The 18583-nt window shown below is 37.4% G+C and overlaps 1 protein-coding gene across 1 annotated transcript; it reads left to right on the top strand.

Annotated features, from left to right (window-relative positions):
* Window positions 1-3716: 3716 nt before the first annotated feature.
* LOC140226660 (carbohydrate sulfotransferase 11-like) lies at window positions 3717-11962 on the top strand. The gene is made up of 4 exons (XM_072307101.1): window positions 3717-3776; window positions 6301-6466; window positions 10225-10337; window positions 10817-11962. The coding sequence occupies exons 1-4, from the start codon at window positions 3717-3719 to the stop codon at window positions 11960-11962; spliced, it is 1485 nt and encodes a 494-aa protein (XP_072163202.1).
* The last annotated feature ends 6621 nt before the right edge of the window (window positions 11963-18583 follow it).

The raw sequence follows: 18583 nt of genomic DNA on the forward strand, positions 1-18583 counted from the left end.
GTAATGGTGATTATTGTGTCTGTGTGTTTCTTTTTTCGTCAAAGAATGTGTGTATTATTTATATATGTACATGTATGTATATATATATACATATATTCATTCATATATATATATATGTATATATATATATATATATATATATATATATATATATATATATATATATATATATATTTATATCGCTAGTTGGCACCTTAGGGAGACATATTGGGGGGAAGTGTCTTCATTAGGGAGACTGTTACTGGTCATTAAGGAGACAATTTTCGTGTCTCCATTGCGTAAACTGCCATTGAACATGTATGTAATAAATTTGCATATAAAACAAATGGAAATGTCTTCCAAATGACCCATCTAGGAGTATATATATATATATATGTATACATGTATACATTATATGAATTTGTGAATTATATATATATATATATATATATATATATATATATACACTTTTAGGGATATATTATGCTCATAATTACTTTATTAAGGAGACTCGCAACCAACTATATTAAATTCCATTCAGTCGCATGTTTTACTGCTGGCACTGCTACACAATGTCTCTCTAAAGCTGGTCCTTCAGTTTAGCATATAATATATATACATATACAGTTAACAACAAAATTATTCATACCCCTGAGAAATTATTAGTTTTTAGCACATTTCGTACAAGTGAAGGATGGAGTGATGGTGATTGGGTGTTAACTTTTTACTCATATTTGTCCTCTATAAATTGACATTAATTCCAGTTTCACCTCATTTGCATAACAATAGCAATGTTGAGATATAACACCCAATCACTGCCACTCCATCCTTAACTTGTAAGAAATCTGCTCAAAACTAAACATTTCCCAGGGGTATGAATAATTTTGTTGTTAACTATACATATATATATATATATATATATATATATATATATATATATATATTATATATATGTTGATAAGGTAGTCCACGTGTTGGCAAGATAAAAAGATGGTATTCACCGTTGGTGAATACAGCATGAACATTGTTGCAGCTTTGTTACTTATACATGTATATATGAAGAGTTTGTTTGCAAAAACCGATAAGTCCATATTTGCCAAATGGAGATATTTGCGATTAAAGGTCAAGAAAAATAAAGAGAATAGTAAGAAAAATTTTGCTTCTTTTGACCATAACTTCAAAAATATACCTTTATATGTAGTGACCAATATATCATTTAAAAGGTGTTATTTTGTACTTTATGACAGAGATCGTACTTCAAAATCTTCAAAAATGGACTTATCGGTTTTTGCAAACAAACCCTTCATATATTTGATTGTTTGTTTGTGTGCGTGTTAACAAGAACAGAAGAAATCCTGAAAAGGCGCTAAATACATTTTGATGAAATTGGACCTTTTGACAGAAATATATTATTCTCTAGGGATATGACACCATAAATTAACCTCTTCAAAGTACTGAAATTTTTCTGAGAAATGGAGAAATCGGGAAAATGAAAAACGACTTTCTTCCAAAAGGTGTTGAATCCATTTGTTTTGTTCCAATAGGCCTAGGTGCTATATAAATCCAGCAGATCCAATTAGAAACCCATGTGTATTCTCGAGTGCATTTTGACCCCATAGTAAGGCTAAGTTGGCTAGCTTTTTTGCCTGTGTAACTTTTCAGATGACCCACATATTACTTGAGTATTAGTTTTGGAATGTTGTATTTCCGTTCATATAAATTCTTTGGATAGATGGAGAGCACTAGGTAAAGGAGAATGGGCAGAAATAAAAAATCCCCCCCCCAAAAAAAAAACACAACAACCCACACACAACAATAACAAAGCATCAGAAACTAGTCACGAAAACAACTTCGTGCTGTAAATCAGCATGCTTAAACTTTGTTTCAATAAGAGGTTCTAAATCTACCCCCACCCCGCAAAAACCAAAGAGAGAGAGGAAAAAAAAATATTGATAGTGTATGATTTTATCATTCTTCAAATATCACTATAGACACGTACATTTTCTGAGGCACATTTTCTGTATCCCATTTTGGGGTAACAATATGGGACATAAAATCATTGTATGACAACACTTTGAAGCATGTGAAATACAAATCTTGGTGTTTTTCACCATTAAAAAAAAAATGGATTTACACCATCTTGAAAGGAACTCTCCGTGTGTATAAAGCGTAAGAGAGAATTAATAGAATGACGTGCTGGAGTGTGGAGAAAGCATAATAATAGACTCATTGGCCCGCTTATGGAAGGCCAAATGTCAAAGGTGATGAACTCGGTTTATCACTCGAAAAACATAGTATATCAAGTGAAAAATTAAGTTTATGATGATAAAGCTAGATCTTCGCTCGATAACAAGAGTTTATCGATGAAATTAGTTTTTTTTTTTTTTTCGGTCGATAAAGTTTCTTTTCGAAAATCTAGTATTTGTCAGTCAATAAACAGTTTTCGATTTGTGGGACATTTTGCTTGCCATACACGCTTCCAACATGACTTTTGTATCAACATGTTTCAATATTGAAATATTACAACACCTAAAATGATATGATGTGAAGGACATTCGCCTTTTTTAATACATGTATATATAATTCTTATTCAAGTCAAAAAAAAAAAGAAAAAAAAAAGAGGAAGACATCAAACTAGCGGATAGATTGAAAGGCGTGCTCCGCTCCGCATTCCCGTCGACTCTAGAGGAAAGAGAGAGAGAGAAAAAAAAAAACAAGCAAAGAGAGCCATGGACGTTTTATCAAATTTGTACAAAATAGAATGTTGTAGATTTCAAACTTGCTATTTTTTTTTCTTTTAATGAATCGGCGAATACGACAATGAAAACATTTAAAATGTTTAAAACACACACACACACACACACACACACACACACACACACACACAAATGAAACAACATCAAATCATTTCAGTAGCCTCTGCCACGTGATTGGTTTCAATACTAGGCACCAGCGGCGCCATACATCAGCAATACCCTCCAATGAAACAACGTTATCAGCTTTAACATGCACTGGCAATGACTGGAGTCAATTTCAATCATCAATCTGGCGCCGGGACGCTAGTTTTGTCGCCGCCATGAACATAGAGCATGGTGTACATAGCGAAAGAAGTATGATTGTAATTTTAATATGAATGATTCAATTTCTTTTGGTGTTGTTGCTGAAATAACCATTGTCTCATAATTAATATAAATTAATGTACTGTATTCATCCACCTATTGTCACGAATGTAGCATTTATGATGAAAGAATGAACAAACTATTTTCAGCGATTTCTTTGTCGCGTGATGGGTAATGTTAGGCACAGGCTATCAGACGAGCTTGCGATCGCGAGTTCGCTTGAACAAGAGATCTTCCGTTGCACTCCGCCTATCATCCATTGTCTATTATAGGTGCAAATCGAATTCCCTTGCCATCAATGGCAATGCAGTGGAACAAGGGTCGACGAGTGGTAAACGCTGCCAACGTGTCTTAAAGCCATGCGCGATCAATACTCGTGTCGACTCTGTAAGTTTCGCTGTCTTTACTGCCTATCGAATCTTTGTTGACACCTGCAAAACTAAACGGAAGTGCTGTTGGTTATTCCCACAGAAAGTGCCTCTTCAAATCAGATTCTTTTATCGTTATGAGGTTCTACATAATCTATGTCAAGTTATTTTAAAGGACGTGAAGTTCCTAATAGCAAATTTTAAGGGCTGTGTTGAGCAAACGTTCATCCGGACATCATCGTTGTGCGGTATGGAGGAAGCGGCGACCACGGGAGTGCAGCGCGGCTTCATCGTACTGGCTACACCCAAGGCATGAGGGGCAGGTACGTTTGGCGCCTAATGAGTGTGGCGGGTGTGGCTGGGGTACTTTTCACTCGCGTTATTTAATGTATCATTACATACAAACTGTTTAATGAAAATACTTTTCATAACTATATTATGGTGTCCAATGTACAAACGTGATCGTCATAAATAATAATTGCAGTGGTTCGATGGTTATATACCATGTATAGGCCTTATACATATCACGAAAAATTAAGATTTTCAACTATGCCATTATGTATGTGTATAACATGCATGGTATATGTAATATAGATTCAATGTTTTGTTTTGTTTTGTTTTGTGGGTTTTGTTTGTTTGTTTTTTTTTGGGGGGGGTAAAAACGCTATAGTCACTTTAACACAATGAGAAATTCTTCTTCCTTCATGTCTTGGACAGTTTCAAGTAGGCCCCTATCTATTGGAAAGTGGGTGATTTACAATATATATGACAACACACACACACACACGCGCGCGCATGTATACGTCCGGTAATTGTCTCGAATAACTCGTAACTTTGTGATTGATTTCAGTTACATCCTCTGAAAATGCGATTGATATCACTCGCCATTTTCGGACTGAATATACAGCAAATCTGACAAAAGTGCAAAAGGAATGCTTCTAAAGCAATCTACAGGAAATGAAAGTGATGGGCAAATCTATGTTGCCCATAAATTTGCAATGAATCAGTCATTCCTGGAAACAAAAGTGTGAATGGGGTATATCGGTCATCAGATATAGAGGAGATTATATGAATATTTACCATAAAAGCAAATCAAAGTCACTAGAAAATTTAGATTTGTAATTCGAAAATACCAAATGTTAGAAATACCTTTTAACAAATGAAGACAGAAATCCCATTTTCTTTGCTCATTTTTTCCACTAATGAATACTTTTTATGTCAGTAAAATAAAATCAAGACAGAATTATTTCATGCAGTTTGATCGCATTTTGAGTTTCTGTAAGACCGATATGTGCAATTAATCACAAGTTAAACCCAATCATAAGTTTTATAACATATTTGATATGAATATCAGTCTCAAGAATAAGCCTATACAGACATGGCCCCAATCCTAAGAGAAGTGAAAGAATCAAGCTAACTTATGCAAATTGGTTGCTCAAGTAGATCTGCACTGTGATAAAGACATGACGCACTCATTGTGAATAGGCGCCTAACTGCCAGATCTACATAAGTCCTTCATGTCAACATCCCAACAGGCATACCTCTGAAAAGACCTTTCTGCCCCGCCCATGCATTAACTCGATCACTACCGCCGGAAGACCACCGGTACAAGGTTTTCGGGTAGCATTTCGAAACGTTAGTCGTGAGGGGGTTAAGAGGCGACCTGTTACGTAAGAGCCCCTCTAAGATAGGATGTGAAATGTCGGAGGGAAGGACTGGGCCTCTGGATCAATATGCGCAGTCTCTGCTAGAAGAGAAAGGCAAATTTGCACGGTTATTTACTTTCTCCGAATTTCGCGGTGAGAGTATAAACAGCGAATAGAGTTGTGTGATATAGAGGGAACTCCTTTCATTGTCTTTGTGTGCTTGTGCATTGGACAACGGGGTAATAAACTGGGAGTTACATACCTAATGTAATAGGCTACTCCCTATGTTGAATTATACTCATTATATTGAATTCGGAAAGAAGATACAAGGTGTATAATAAATAGTCGCAAAATTCTGATATTACACATAATGTTGGCTTTTTCATATTTGAAGCATATAGTACATTGTACAGATGTGATAATAATGACATCGCTTGCCATGCATCTTTGACCAATACACTCCTGGTTTTCTTAACATTCACATGATAATTTCCATATACGTACATTTGGTCAATCTTCAATATACTTTTGTGAGGATATTAAGATTACGTGTATAATTCATTGTCAAGAAGCTCAAATTGGAAGCCATTCCTTTTTTAACAACAAACAAGAATGTTGGAGGTTTCATCAAACATGTCAAATGCGAGAATTGAATAATGAAGCCATGAAGTAGGAAGTTCCACTTGACCAATAACAACGAAACAGGGAAACAAGTCACAAACATAAAACGAGTGATCGTAAAACGCATTCATTCCAATCTTGTTAATGGGAGATTATTCAACTAAAGCAGCTAAAAACTCGAAGAAAATGAAATATTGGATATTCATCATCAGAGCATCAAGTATTTCCCTTGTTATAATTAAAAAAGTGGAAAAAACCGAGAAAGTTTAGTTTTGCTATAATCTATTGATGAACTTACTTTAAATTGTTTAAAAATGACACTCGAACCGTTTCATCTCCACATTTAATACATTGGCTTGACGTCAGAGTCTCAGCATTTTTTTAAAAACTGTAGACCATATAATAATTGTTCCTTATTACTTGGATATTTTATATAAAGTAGGAAGTTTAATATGACATGGTCTCTTTCTCTCGTATGAACATACAATATTTATATTATGCCGTATCTTCGCATACACAGCCGCATTACTTGGATATTGCATTCCCTATTTTGCTTGCCGTATGTAGTCGACGATCACTTATCCCGAGACATCTGACGTCACATATCAGGCTGTGATGATGTCAAGGAGGCATCTGGTTGCCATGGGAACCAGACCATCTTTGGTGGCCTTGGTCTTCTTCGTTGCCCTGGCAACCATCTACCTGCTCTTCGGATATATGGACTTTGCTAAAGGTAATACGAGTTCACCTAAACTTTAACGAGCCTTGAAGACTTTCCATCATTCTGTAAAACAGGTAATACTCTCATCTTCACGCTATGCATGTAATACATTCGTGTGCAGCCAAAGGAATTAACTTGATGCCTGCGCTGTACTTTGTAATTTGATAATGCAGGCATTTTTATAGATTTTATTGAAAATATATCAAAATAATTACAATTCCAATGGAGAACAACTTTCGGAATTGTGAAAATGACAATTTAATGTTCAAATTATGGTACACTTCATGAAAATGCATTTATTATCACATTCCTTTACCAATATTGATACAGCGCAAAATCTTAGGGAAGAGAATGAATGACTGATCATGTAAATATCGGTAACGCTGAATATATACATATATATTATATACATATATATATATATATATATATATATATATATATATATATATATATATACATATATATACAGTGGCGTAACTACGGGGGGGCATGGGGGGGCACGTGCCCCCCCAATCCGCTGGTAAAAAAAAAAAGAAGAAAAAAAAAACCTACCAAAATGGTAATTCAAGGGTTAGTAAACTGCTTTTGAAATCGACATGAAAGGATGATCAAGAAAAAAGATATTTTTCTAAGATTTCTTTTAACCATATAATTAAAGAGGTATATATAGTGACACATTGTTCAAAAGGCCCGGAGACGACAAAAGATTGTGATTCAGCGTGATTCCTGGTTGGCATTTTGAATACAAGCAGGATGTGCGCAGTCTACTCAGAACATCGGAATGGCAAAAAGAGTCGCTGCAATGTTGCGCAATGTGATGTTTGATATAGGTTGTACACATTTGCTATCAAAGCTTGATCATTGATTTTGCAGTGTTGCTTTACATACTAGTCTATATTAAAATGCCTTGCTTTGCCAATAATAAGACTTGACCTTGGCTATTTCCTAACTTTTCCATCTATGAAACACACACACTCACAAACACAAACTTAGGGGATGCTCTATATAAAGTGCAGATTTTGGACATCCTTCTCCCGCTTGGTCACTTCGACGCCCCCTCGCTGGTCATACCTCCCCTAATCATGAACATAAACCGACACCCTTGACTATACCAGTGGCGGATCCAGGGGGTGCACCGGGCGCCCCCTCCCTCCAAAGCGAAAAAAAAATATACATGTAGCTACAAACGACAGTTTCTGGACTGTAAAATGTCAACATTTTCAAGCTCGCTCTCTTCGCTCGCTCGCATTTAACCGTTATATGCCATTCTCCTGATGTTACTGCCAGTCGCTGCCAGCAGTTGCGCCCGGTGTGCCCCCCCCCCCCCCCGAATTTCCAAGGCGAGAAAAATAGCTACAAACGGCAGTTTGGGGACTGTAAAATGTCAAAATTTTCAAGCTCGCTCGCTTCGCTCGCTCGCATTTAATCGTTATGGCATTCTCCTGATGTTACTGCCAGCAACTGCCAGCAGTTGCGCCCGGTGCGCCCCCTCTCCTTAATTTCCAAAGCGAAAAAATATAGCTACAACCGGCAGTGTTGGGACTATAAAATGTCAAAATTTTCAAGCTCGCTCGCTTCGCTTGCTCGCATTTAATCGTTATGCAATTCTCCTGATATTGCTGTCAGTAATTGCCAGCAGTTGCATGCGCCCGGTGCGCCCGCTCCCCTTAATTTCCAAAGTGAAAAAATATAGCTACAAACGACAGTTTGGGGACTGTAAAATGTCAAAATTTTCAAGCTCGCTCGCTTCGCTCGCTCGCATTAAACGTTATGCAATTCTCCTGATGTTGCTATCAGTAATTGCCAGTAGTTGCGCCCGGTGCGCCCCCTCCCCTGAATTTCCAAAGCGAAAAAATATAGCTACAAACGGCAGTTTGGGGACTGTAAAATGTCAAAATTTTCAAGCTCGCTCGCTTCGCTCGCTCGCATTTAATCGTTATGGCATTCTCCTGATGTTACTGCCAGCAACTGCCAGCAGTTGCGCCCGGTGCGCCCCCCTCTCCTTAATTTCCAAAGCGAAAAAATATAGCTACAAACGGCAGTTTTGGGACTATAAAATGTCAAAATTTTCAAGCTCGCTCGCTTCCCTTGCTCGCATTTAATCGTTATGCAATTCTCCTGATATTGCTGTCAGTAATTGCCAGCAGTTGCATGCGCCCGGTGCGCCCGCTCCCCTTAATTTCCAAAGTGAAAAAATATAGCTACAAACGACAGTTTGGGGACTGTAAAATGTCAAAATTTTCAAGCTCGCTCGCTTCGCTCGCTCGCATTAACCGTTATACAATTCTCCTGATGTTGCTATCAGTAATTGCCAGTAGTTGCGCCCGGTGCGCCCCCTCCCCTGAATTTCCAAAGCGAAAAAATATAGCTACAAACGGCAGTTTGGGGACTGTAAAATGTCAAAATTTTCAAGCTCGCTCGCTTCGCTCGCTCGCATTTAATCGTTATGCAATTCTCCTGATGCTGCTGTCAGTAATTGCCAGCAGTTGCGCCCGGTGCGTCCCCTCCCCTTAATTTCCAAAGCGAAAAAATATAGCTACAAACGGCAGTTTTGGGACTGTAAAATGTCAAAATTTTTAAGCTCGCTCGCTTCGCTCGCTCGCATTTAATCGTTATGCAATTCTCCTGATGTTGCTGTCAGTAATTGCCAGCAGTTGCGCCCGGTGCGCCCCCTCCCCTTAATTTCCAAAGCGAAAAAATGTAGCTACAAACGGCAGTTTTGGGACTGTAAAATGTCAAAATTTTCAAGCTCGCTCGCTTCGCTCGCTCGCATTTAATCGTTATGCAATTCTCCTGATGTTGCTGTCAGTAATTGCCAGCAGTTGCGCCCGGTGCGCCACCTCCCCTTAATTTCCAAAGCGAAAAAATATAGCTAAAAACGGCAGTTTTGGGACTATAAAATGTCAAAATATTCAAGCTCGCTCGCTTCGCTCGCTCGCATTTAACCGTTATATGCCATTCTCCTGATATTACTGCCAGTAATTGCCAGCAGTTGCACCCGGTGCGCCCCCCCCCCCTGAATTTCCAAAGCGAAAAAATATAGCTACAAACGGCAGTTTGGGAACTGTTAAAATGTCAAAATTTTCAAGCTCGCTCGCTTCGCTCGTTCGCATTTAATTGTTATGCCATTCTTGTGATGTTACTGCCAGCAACTGCCAGCAGTTGCGCCCGGTGCAACCCCCTTAATTTCCAAAGCAAATATATATATATGTATATATATATTCATACATATATTATTATATATAGCTACAAACGGCAGTTTGGGGACTGTAAAATGTCAAAATTTTCAAGCTCGCTCGCTCCGCTCGCTCGCATTTAATTTTTACGTTATGCAATTCTGATATTGCTGCCATGAGGTGCCCCCCCAATGTCTTGACCCACGGTACGCCACTGTATATATATATATATATATAGGCGTACCTGTGCTTTGGTGCCTTTGAGCATTTTTCATCAATCCTCTAAGTGAATATGATTTTTTTAATAGTTCATAACGTTTGTGAATATCTGCAAGAAGAATAACGGAATACTGCACAACGAAAACAATGTTTTATCGAATAAGATTATTTTGTTCACTCCAGAAATCAACGTGTTGTTTTTAAAAAATAACTTTGCATGAGTAGAACACTGGTTCACTGTAAACCGTCATATATCACTCTCTAACTGGTCTTTCTGGATTGTGTCTTCTCCCCTCCCCTCCCCTCATTTCTCCCAACCTTTCTTCCTCTACCCCCCCCCCCCTTCCCCATCGATTAACCTTTCTGTCACAGTTCCTGTGTACGACCATGTGGTCAGCAGATTCCCGCTCGCTCAATTCGCCTCTTTTCCACCCGAGATGGTGAGGGACGCCACCACCGGTCTCAATAAAACCAGTCCAGAACAGGTGATACAATTTATTAAGATACTTTCCAATCATTCGTTTCTCACTTAGCAACGCTTTTCTTCTTTACTCAAGAAGATGCCAGAAAATCATAAGGAACAAATATCATTATTTCATCAAATTCGCATATTGTTTCTGTAGTTTTTAATTACAGACAATAATCGTTTTGATAGGCATCGAACACACTTTTAGGGTCTCCATACAACAAATTTATATCAGAGAAGTCAGACGCGTGCGATTGAACGAAAGACAACGGTAATTTCATTTCGTTCGTACTCCGTCAATGTAAACGTTTGTGTGAAAAAAAGCAATGTTTGCCTCTGAAATCATATGATTATGTTGTTTACAATCACGATGTCGCAGTGTCTTCTCTCAGCAGTAAATTTAATGACATTATTCTTCGCCCCCCCCCCCCCCTTTCCTGTCTTGCACTAATAAACTCCATGAAGATCACATTCATTTTCTTTCACACTCAACCACAGACCCAGCAACTTAGCGGAAGCCCATCGCTACCACTCCCGGAAAGTCGGACGGACAGTCAGTATGAGGACGGCGGGTACAGCAGCAGCACCAGCTGGGAAGAGTCATCTAGCGTGAGCCAGTCTTTGGAGGCATCAGGGAACGCAATTACGTCATCAGACGGGGAGTTCCCTGATCATGGCAATGCATCACGGGAAGGTAGCGGAAATTTTATGCGGGCATCTACTAATAATGGAACAGACCCAAGCAAAATTAGTTCATTATTGACCGTCGGTATCACCAGTGATCAATTTTCTGTAGATCGGAAGAGAATCTTGAAGATTCAAGAGGAAAGACGGAAGCTTGTTGCAGAAGTTTGTCAAGAGAACAAAGAAGAGTTAGGCGGGGACAATTTCTTCAAAGACACTTACCGCCATACTTATGTCGTGGACGACGAGAAGCTACTGTTCTGTTACATTCCGAAAGTAGGCTGCAGCAACTGGAAACGAATACTGATGGTGTTGGCAAGGAAACGTGACGTCACGGACGACATCACAAGCAGAGAGGCGCATGCGCGCAATGGACTTACGCGCTTGGGACACCTAAGCAAAGAGGCGAGGGCGTATCGGTTGAAGAACTATCGGAAAGTCATGTTTGTGCGTGAGCCTCTCTCGCGTGTTGCGTCCGCATACAAAAACAAATACGCAGATCTCGGCGTATATCGGACGGCTCCGCGTGTTTTCCACTATTTCGGTAAGCGCATCGTTCGAAAGTATCGCGATAATCCGTCCAGCCTTGCTCTCGCTACGGGCGAGAACGTCACGTGGGTAGAGTTCGTGAAATATCTGACGGACAAATCGGAGCGTCCGCATTTCGATCGTCACTGGAAGGAAATGTATAAGCTCTGTTCGCCTTGCCAGATCCAGTACGACTTTATCGGAAAGCTAGAGAACGTGGCGGAGGAGGCCGAGTTTGTTTTACGACACTTTAATTTTACGCGGGACGTGAAATTCCCGGGAAGGGAGAACAGCCACCCGACGAACATTACTTCTAGCACTGCTAAATATTTTGAAGATTTTTCTGCTGAAACGCTCAATGCTCTCTGGGAGATATACCACATGGATTACAGGCTGTTCGGTTACAACAAACCAGAGTACATCGGAAACTAGAGAAAAAATCATAACAATCAAATATCTTTATACCGCAGTCAAAGAAGAAGTGAATTTGCGTATCAGCTGTGTTATGTGTATGTATTATTTCAAAATTCGAATGTGTAGATGTGTCTCGTTTTTGAGAACTGTTGTTGTTTTGTATGTTTGTTGTGTATTTGTATGTATAAGTGAAATTCTGTTACCACGACATTGCATTTCTTTATAAAGTATAGTGTACTTCGATTTCCCTTCCTGCTCAGTGTCTATCGGCTCCATGACATTATAGTTCCTGGGACAATAATTGCTCACATGAAATATCTGCACGCTAAAAGCCAAACATAATTTCTACCCGCAAACATAACCCTAACCCCAATCCTAATCCTCACATCAAACTTAAAGGGATCGTACAGTTTGGGTTGAGACCTAATTTCAGGTTTCTAACATTTTTTCTGTGTGAAATAATGAGAAACCTCTTATAAAATATGAAAGAGCACGTAATTCTATGAGGAATTCAACGTTTATTTGATGAAAATTGGTTTTGAAATGGCTGAGATATCCAAAAAAGAGAGATTCTAATAAAATGTGGGACCCACGCTTTATTACGATCGCTTTGTTTTACTTTGTTTTTGGATGTTTCAGTCATTCAGTCATTCCAAACCCGATTTTCATCAAATAAACTTTATTTCCTCTTAAAATGGTATGCTCTGTACTATATCATAAGTGTTTTCTTGGTATCTCGCAAAAAGTTAAATGCACATATTTCATCTCCACCAATACTGTACCATCCCTTTAACTAAAACTCTATCACAACCCTAATCCTAACCCTAAGTCCTTGGTGAAAAGAAGACTGAAGAAAATAAGACCGGAGAACTATCACAGAAGCAAGTGTCGTGTCACCGTGTTAATCGACACTAAAATAGTTCAGGCAAAGTTAATGTATAGCACAACAAACACAGATTTCTCTTTCCTACACAGTTCATGCACATATGATTCATGATCTAGGTACTGACGAGACCAATCCTCTTCCCAAATACTAGTACCCGTTCCTTTTCCTGCTCATAATGCTCAGAACATTTTTTTTTTCCTCGTCCCCCGTCGCGAAAATCTAAACTCCCTAATTATGTACGTTCAGACGGTGATCCTTATTTTCGAGGATACGCTCTTAGATAAGTATATGGGGCGCCAAGTGTCGCATGGTCTTTTTACGTCGCGAAATCTGTAATTTCGTGACAAAATTGCTGTTTCACTTGTCAACGAAAAAAAAAATCGTCACGACATTGTCATATCGTGACAAAAGAGATCATGCGACACTTGGCGCTTCATACATTACTACAGGCTTATCCTGAAAGTTAAATATCTTCAAAGTTAATGATCACCGTCTGAACGTAATTATTGTCAAAGTTATTTGAATATGAATATCAATACAAAATCATTTAAAATGACATCACGAATTATACAAAGCACAGACGAAGGCAGATCGAACACCATTGCATATTGTAGGATGCGTGAATGAATAAAAATAATAGTCTTACATTATCTATTTCAAACATGAACCACAATTTGCATCTTTAACGATATGTTTTTCTTACTGCCTTGTTGTTTTTGTCTTGAACATTCGTTTTTAACGGAAATTATACGAAGAAGTGTATGAGATCTTATATCAAAATGAGGTATCGGTCATTTTTTCTTTTAAATTAGGACAAGTAATGACTGTTGACTCTGATTATGGTCTTTGACTGTTCTTCAGTACAAAAGGTTTTTTTTTTTTCATCTGGTATTGACGTTGTCATATCAATATCCCTTTTTACATTCACTTTTATGGTGTAAGGATGGCTAATTTGCATTTTCACTGACAAATAGACATTTGCAGATCGACTGAATTAAAATAATAATATTTCAAAGGCTGATGAGGTGGCATATGTCTACAGTTCGCACCCAATGTATGTACAATAGTTTTTTTTTTTTTTTTTTTTTTTTTTGCTTCCTCGACTCTGCAATTCCCATATTGTGTATACAACTCTGTATTGCAAACTCAGTTCTAATATGGTGTTCTGTAGTTGGTCTATAACGCTGAAGATTTCACCAACCTGATGCATAATACAGGGAGCCATGTTGAAAGGCAAACACATTATTATCATTTAGTACAAATACAACTTTATGTGCTCAAAAAAAGAATTCTTGTGTGTCACTGGTAATGAGCTTTTTAGTGTGTCTTTAATTAGGAGATTGATTCGCACCGTATAACGTTTTTGTTCCGGTGATCAAGGGGCAATGTTGTCTTCACCCCAATGTGCAGAATATTTCATTGACATAAGGAATATCTTTAAAGAGAAGAAGTGGTAAAAACTGTCTTTGTTCTTGTTCTATCAGGTGAATGTTAGGATTCATACCTAAATGATACATGTGATGCTGCAACCGCGTGTCCTGTAAATGTTAACTGTTTTATGACCTGACCTTATCGTTTGTTTTGTTGGATTGTCTTATTTAATCACAAGATAAAAGGCCTTCAAGCAGCCTAGCAGGCTCTCTTTTTTTTTTTTTTTTTTTTTTAGAGAGAGTGAGAGAGATGTTTAATGTTGCAATTAGAATAGCAAAAACACAATTCCTTTTATAATCCTTAAGTATTATTACTTTTATTCGGTCTTAGCGTCACTAATGGAAGTTTGAACATGAGCATGGCCCGTAATTTGGGATCGTGGGACTACCCGTTTCAGTCTCCGTTTTCCGTGTTTCCCGTTTTCCGTGTTTGTGAGAAATCTGCCTGCATCATTGATCAACTACATGTGATGTAGCAAAGACTCACCTCGACAACCTGCTGAAACCATCGGGGGACCTAAATCTACTTTACACGGAATTTGTTTATCAGCTGAACACGCATATCAGAGGTTTGAACTTGAACCGTGTCCCATATTATGTATATAAACAACCCAAAGGAATGTAAAAGGATGATGTAGAATTAGAAGATAGTAATCAAAATCTTAGAATGTTTTCTACTTCGTTGTGTGTTTTAATATTTTGAATGACGTACTAGAAAAATTAAATCCGAAGCCCTCAATTGTTAATGATTCGTATAGTTGTTAGGCCCAATTATTACGACAGATGTGAAGGGTGTGTGCGTATCTGTGCATGAGGTAGATTGTATTTAGCTTGTGTAAAATATATATGATAAGATATTGATTGATTGACTAATTGATTGATTTATCCACGTATTGGCATTTACACATTGATAGTCATGAGAAAAAGGGTGTTTTAGTCAACAAGACCAGTTCTTTTTATTGCCAAGATACTCTGGCAATAAAAGAAGGTCTAACTTGTTGGTTAAAATGAATTAGCCGTTTTTCTTTTGGCTTTCAATATGCATAAACATATATATATATATATATATATGAAGAGTTTGTTTGCAAAAACCGATAAGTCCATTTTTGAAGATTTTGAAGTACGGCCTCTGTCATAAAGTACAAAATAATACCTTTTAAATGATATATTGGTCACTACACATAAAGGTATATTTTTGAAGTTATGGTCAAAAGAAGCAAAAAATTTCTTATTATTCTCTTTATTTTTCTTGACCTTTAATCGCAAATATCTCCATTTGGCAAATATGGACTTATCGGTTTTTGCAAACAAACTCTTCATATATATATATATATATATATATATATATATATATATATATATAGGGGGCGGATCCAGGAATTCCGTAAAGGGGATGTGTCTTTACAAAATTAAAAGGGCGCACGCACTCCTCCCCTTTTTTTAATTTCTTTTGTTTTAACCAAAAATAAAGAGAAGACGCACGCCCTGTGCGTCCCCTCTGGATCCACCACTGATATAGCCTATATTATGTATACATATAAACTTTTTCGTCTTCATTTTAAAACTGGACATCTCTACTAACAAACAAACAAACAAACAAACAAGGCTTTAGAAGCCTTTTATCTTTCTGCAGAAAACAAATTTTGGTGGATATTTCTGACAAATCTGTGCGAATTATATTCCTTTAATATTCCGTCTTAATTCACAATTTTCTGCCAGACCTTGGAAATGAAACAGCAGAATCCTTTGAATATTGAATCGGTTGACTGCGATTATTCTTCGAGAAAAGAGGAGAACGAAGAACACGATTGTGTTTAAATAGGACCCTATTACACACCTCAGAAGCAGCTCTTTTAATCGTAAAATCAAGTCAATATATATATTTTTTCCAAACCGAGTATGTCTGCCTATGATTTTTTTCCAATATTTTATTTTATTTTTATCATTATGATTTCTTTTTCTTTGGGGGGGGGGGATCATGGCTAATTCTAAAACGCTGAATAATCCTTGCTTACATTCGTCGATGAAGGACAAATTGTGAATAAGCAGAGATGGAAACATCTCGACGCAAGGATATTCACAGGTTTGAATACTGAAATCAATTATTTTTGTTGTGTATAAGGAAATAAAATTCCTGACGACAGAGACAGAGTCCACAACGCAGAGCGAATAAATTCGACAATGCCCCAGATACCAATATTGACACAGGTATAATCTGATAACATGCAAATACATTTCAACATTTCCACGCGGGGGCTTTCATAACAACTTATAGGGAACCAAAATCAATAGTGATAAATCATCTTGTTCGAATAATTCACAGCTTTGATATACCACTTGTGGATATCCATTGTTCTACCATGCTTTATAAGTATTGAGTCACCTTTCAAGATAATCAGCACATCATTGGCAAACAGTTACCTTTCCTTGCTTGTTGCACACAATGTTTGGCCTCCTTGGTAAATCAAACTGAGAGATAAGACCACAATGTAAAGGCGGTGAAAATTGCTGTATTGAGATAGGCAACAACAAAATGTTATCAGTAAACTGGTTGACACAGCGGCGAACTGTGCACACAACTGTCAATAGAGGGCCGGTTTGGGAGGAGCCCCGTTTGGTGAACTTGCGGCTACGCCTTGGTTCCACGCACAAGGCAGACATTATCTAGCCGGCAGACGCGCACAGTAGCAAGATTCGGCATTTTTTCTCAATTCTTTTTTTTTTTTTCATATCCCTCTCCCTTGGTACTGGGAATAATGTAAAAAGCTCTTCGAGAATTGAAGAGTTTTATCGCAAAACGAGCTAACCCCATTTTTTGTTAAGTTGGGTAAAGTGAAAGTTGCTAAAAAACAAAGAAAACAATAAAGAAAATACAGGATATTTTTAATCATAACTAAGAATATTCCTTGTTATGTTACAAATGAGGTATTACTGGAAAGGACTAATTTTTCTCTCCCTGATGATGGACTTACTTTGAAATGTTTAGAAATGGCGCTTAACCGATTTTGCAATAAAACATTTCAATTACAAATTATCAATTAAAGAGTAGATAGTATAGACCACAATCATGGTAGGTGCAAATTCTATACTGTTCAGCCTGCACGAAATTGAAAAAAACATTTTTGTTATAAGAGTCTATATATCAAGTTTCTTTTCTGATAATAATACAGTTTTTAAGGACAATGATAATACTGATGTTTCTTTCCTAAAAAAAAGCATAGTACCATAAGTTAGGTAGTTTCTATATACGTCTAACATTTTACCTGATATTTTCATAGCTTAGTAACCATGAATGTTATATCACGGACTATGGTAAGTAGGATTCAGCTTGGGATTTTCTAACGGAAAATATTGAAGAGTTTGTTTGCAAAAACCGATAAGTCCATTTTTGAAGATTTTGAAGTACGATCTCTGTCATAAAGTACAAAATAATACCTTTTAAATGATATATTGGTCACTACATATAAAGGTATATTTTTGAAGTTATGGTCAAAAGAAGCAATTTTTTTTTATTATTCTCTTTATTTTTCTTGACCTTTAATCGCAAATATCTCCATTTGACAAATATGGACTTATCGGTTTTTGCAAACAAACTCTTCTGTTAAACTGCAAGCCTTTGAGATTAAACAAAATTTAATAAGAAGGAGCAAGAGGGAGAAGGAGGGGAAGGACAGAAGATGATTTTTTCCTTCCTTTTTTTAAATAATCATTGTGATTCCGAGTAAGTCGCCACAATGTAAGTACCGCTTTTAGATATACCGTTCTTGCCATTATGGGGAATTCCCTGGATCAGAGTTGCCAAAGTTAGCATAAGTATGTTTTCTGGCAGCTTATCGTGCACCCCAATTTGCACATTTTTTTTTTTTTTTTAAAATTGGGGGCTTGGCACGACAAAGCGACTAATGGACATAATAATGCGATTGGGAACCATAATGCGACTGGGCACCACAATTGATATTGATTTTCATTCACCATAATTCGTATAGGGAAGAAAGTATGGAGACCTCTTTTATTTCATTATTATTATTATTTTTTTGGCTTGTTTGTCAGCTGATGAGACACCACAATTATTGGTTGACATAATGTGACATAATTTCATGGCAACTTAGCATAATTTTAAGCCGCTTCAAGCATAATCCCATGTTTTTCGCTGGTCACACACTGCTGTCAAGTAATACACTCCATGCATGTTCTCGTGATAAGAATTACATGTTCCAAACAGAATCGATCCGAAACATTAATGCTTGAGTCTTTTAATAGCTGTTACATTCGCACGTTTTCCCACTAAAAATCGTCTAGTCACTATAAAACTGCAATAAAGTC

This window comes from Diadema setosum, chromosome 3, assembly GCF_964275005.1.
Source record: "Diadema setosum chromosome 3, eeDiaSeto1, whole genome shotgun sequence".
Classification (NCBI taxonomy): domain Eukaryota; kingdom Metazoa; phylum Echinodermata; class Echinoidea; order Diadematoida; family Diadematidae; genus Diadema; species Diadema setosum.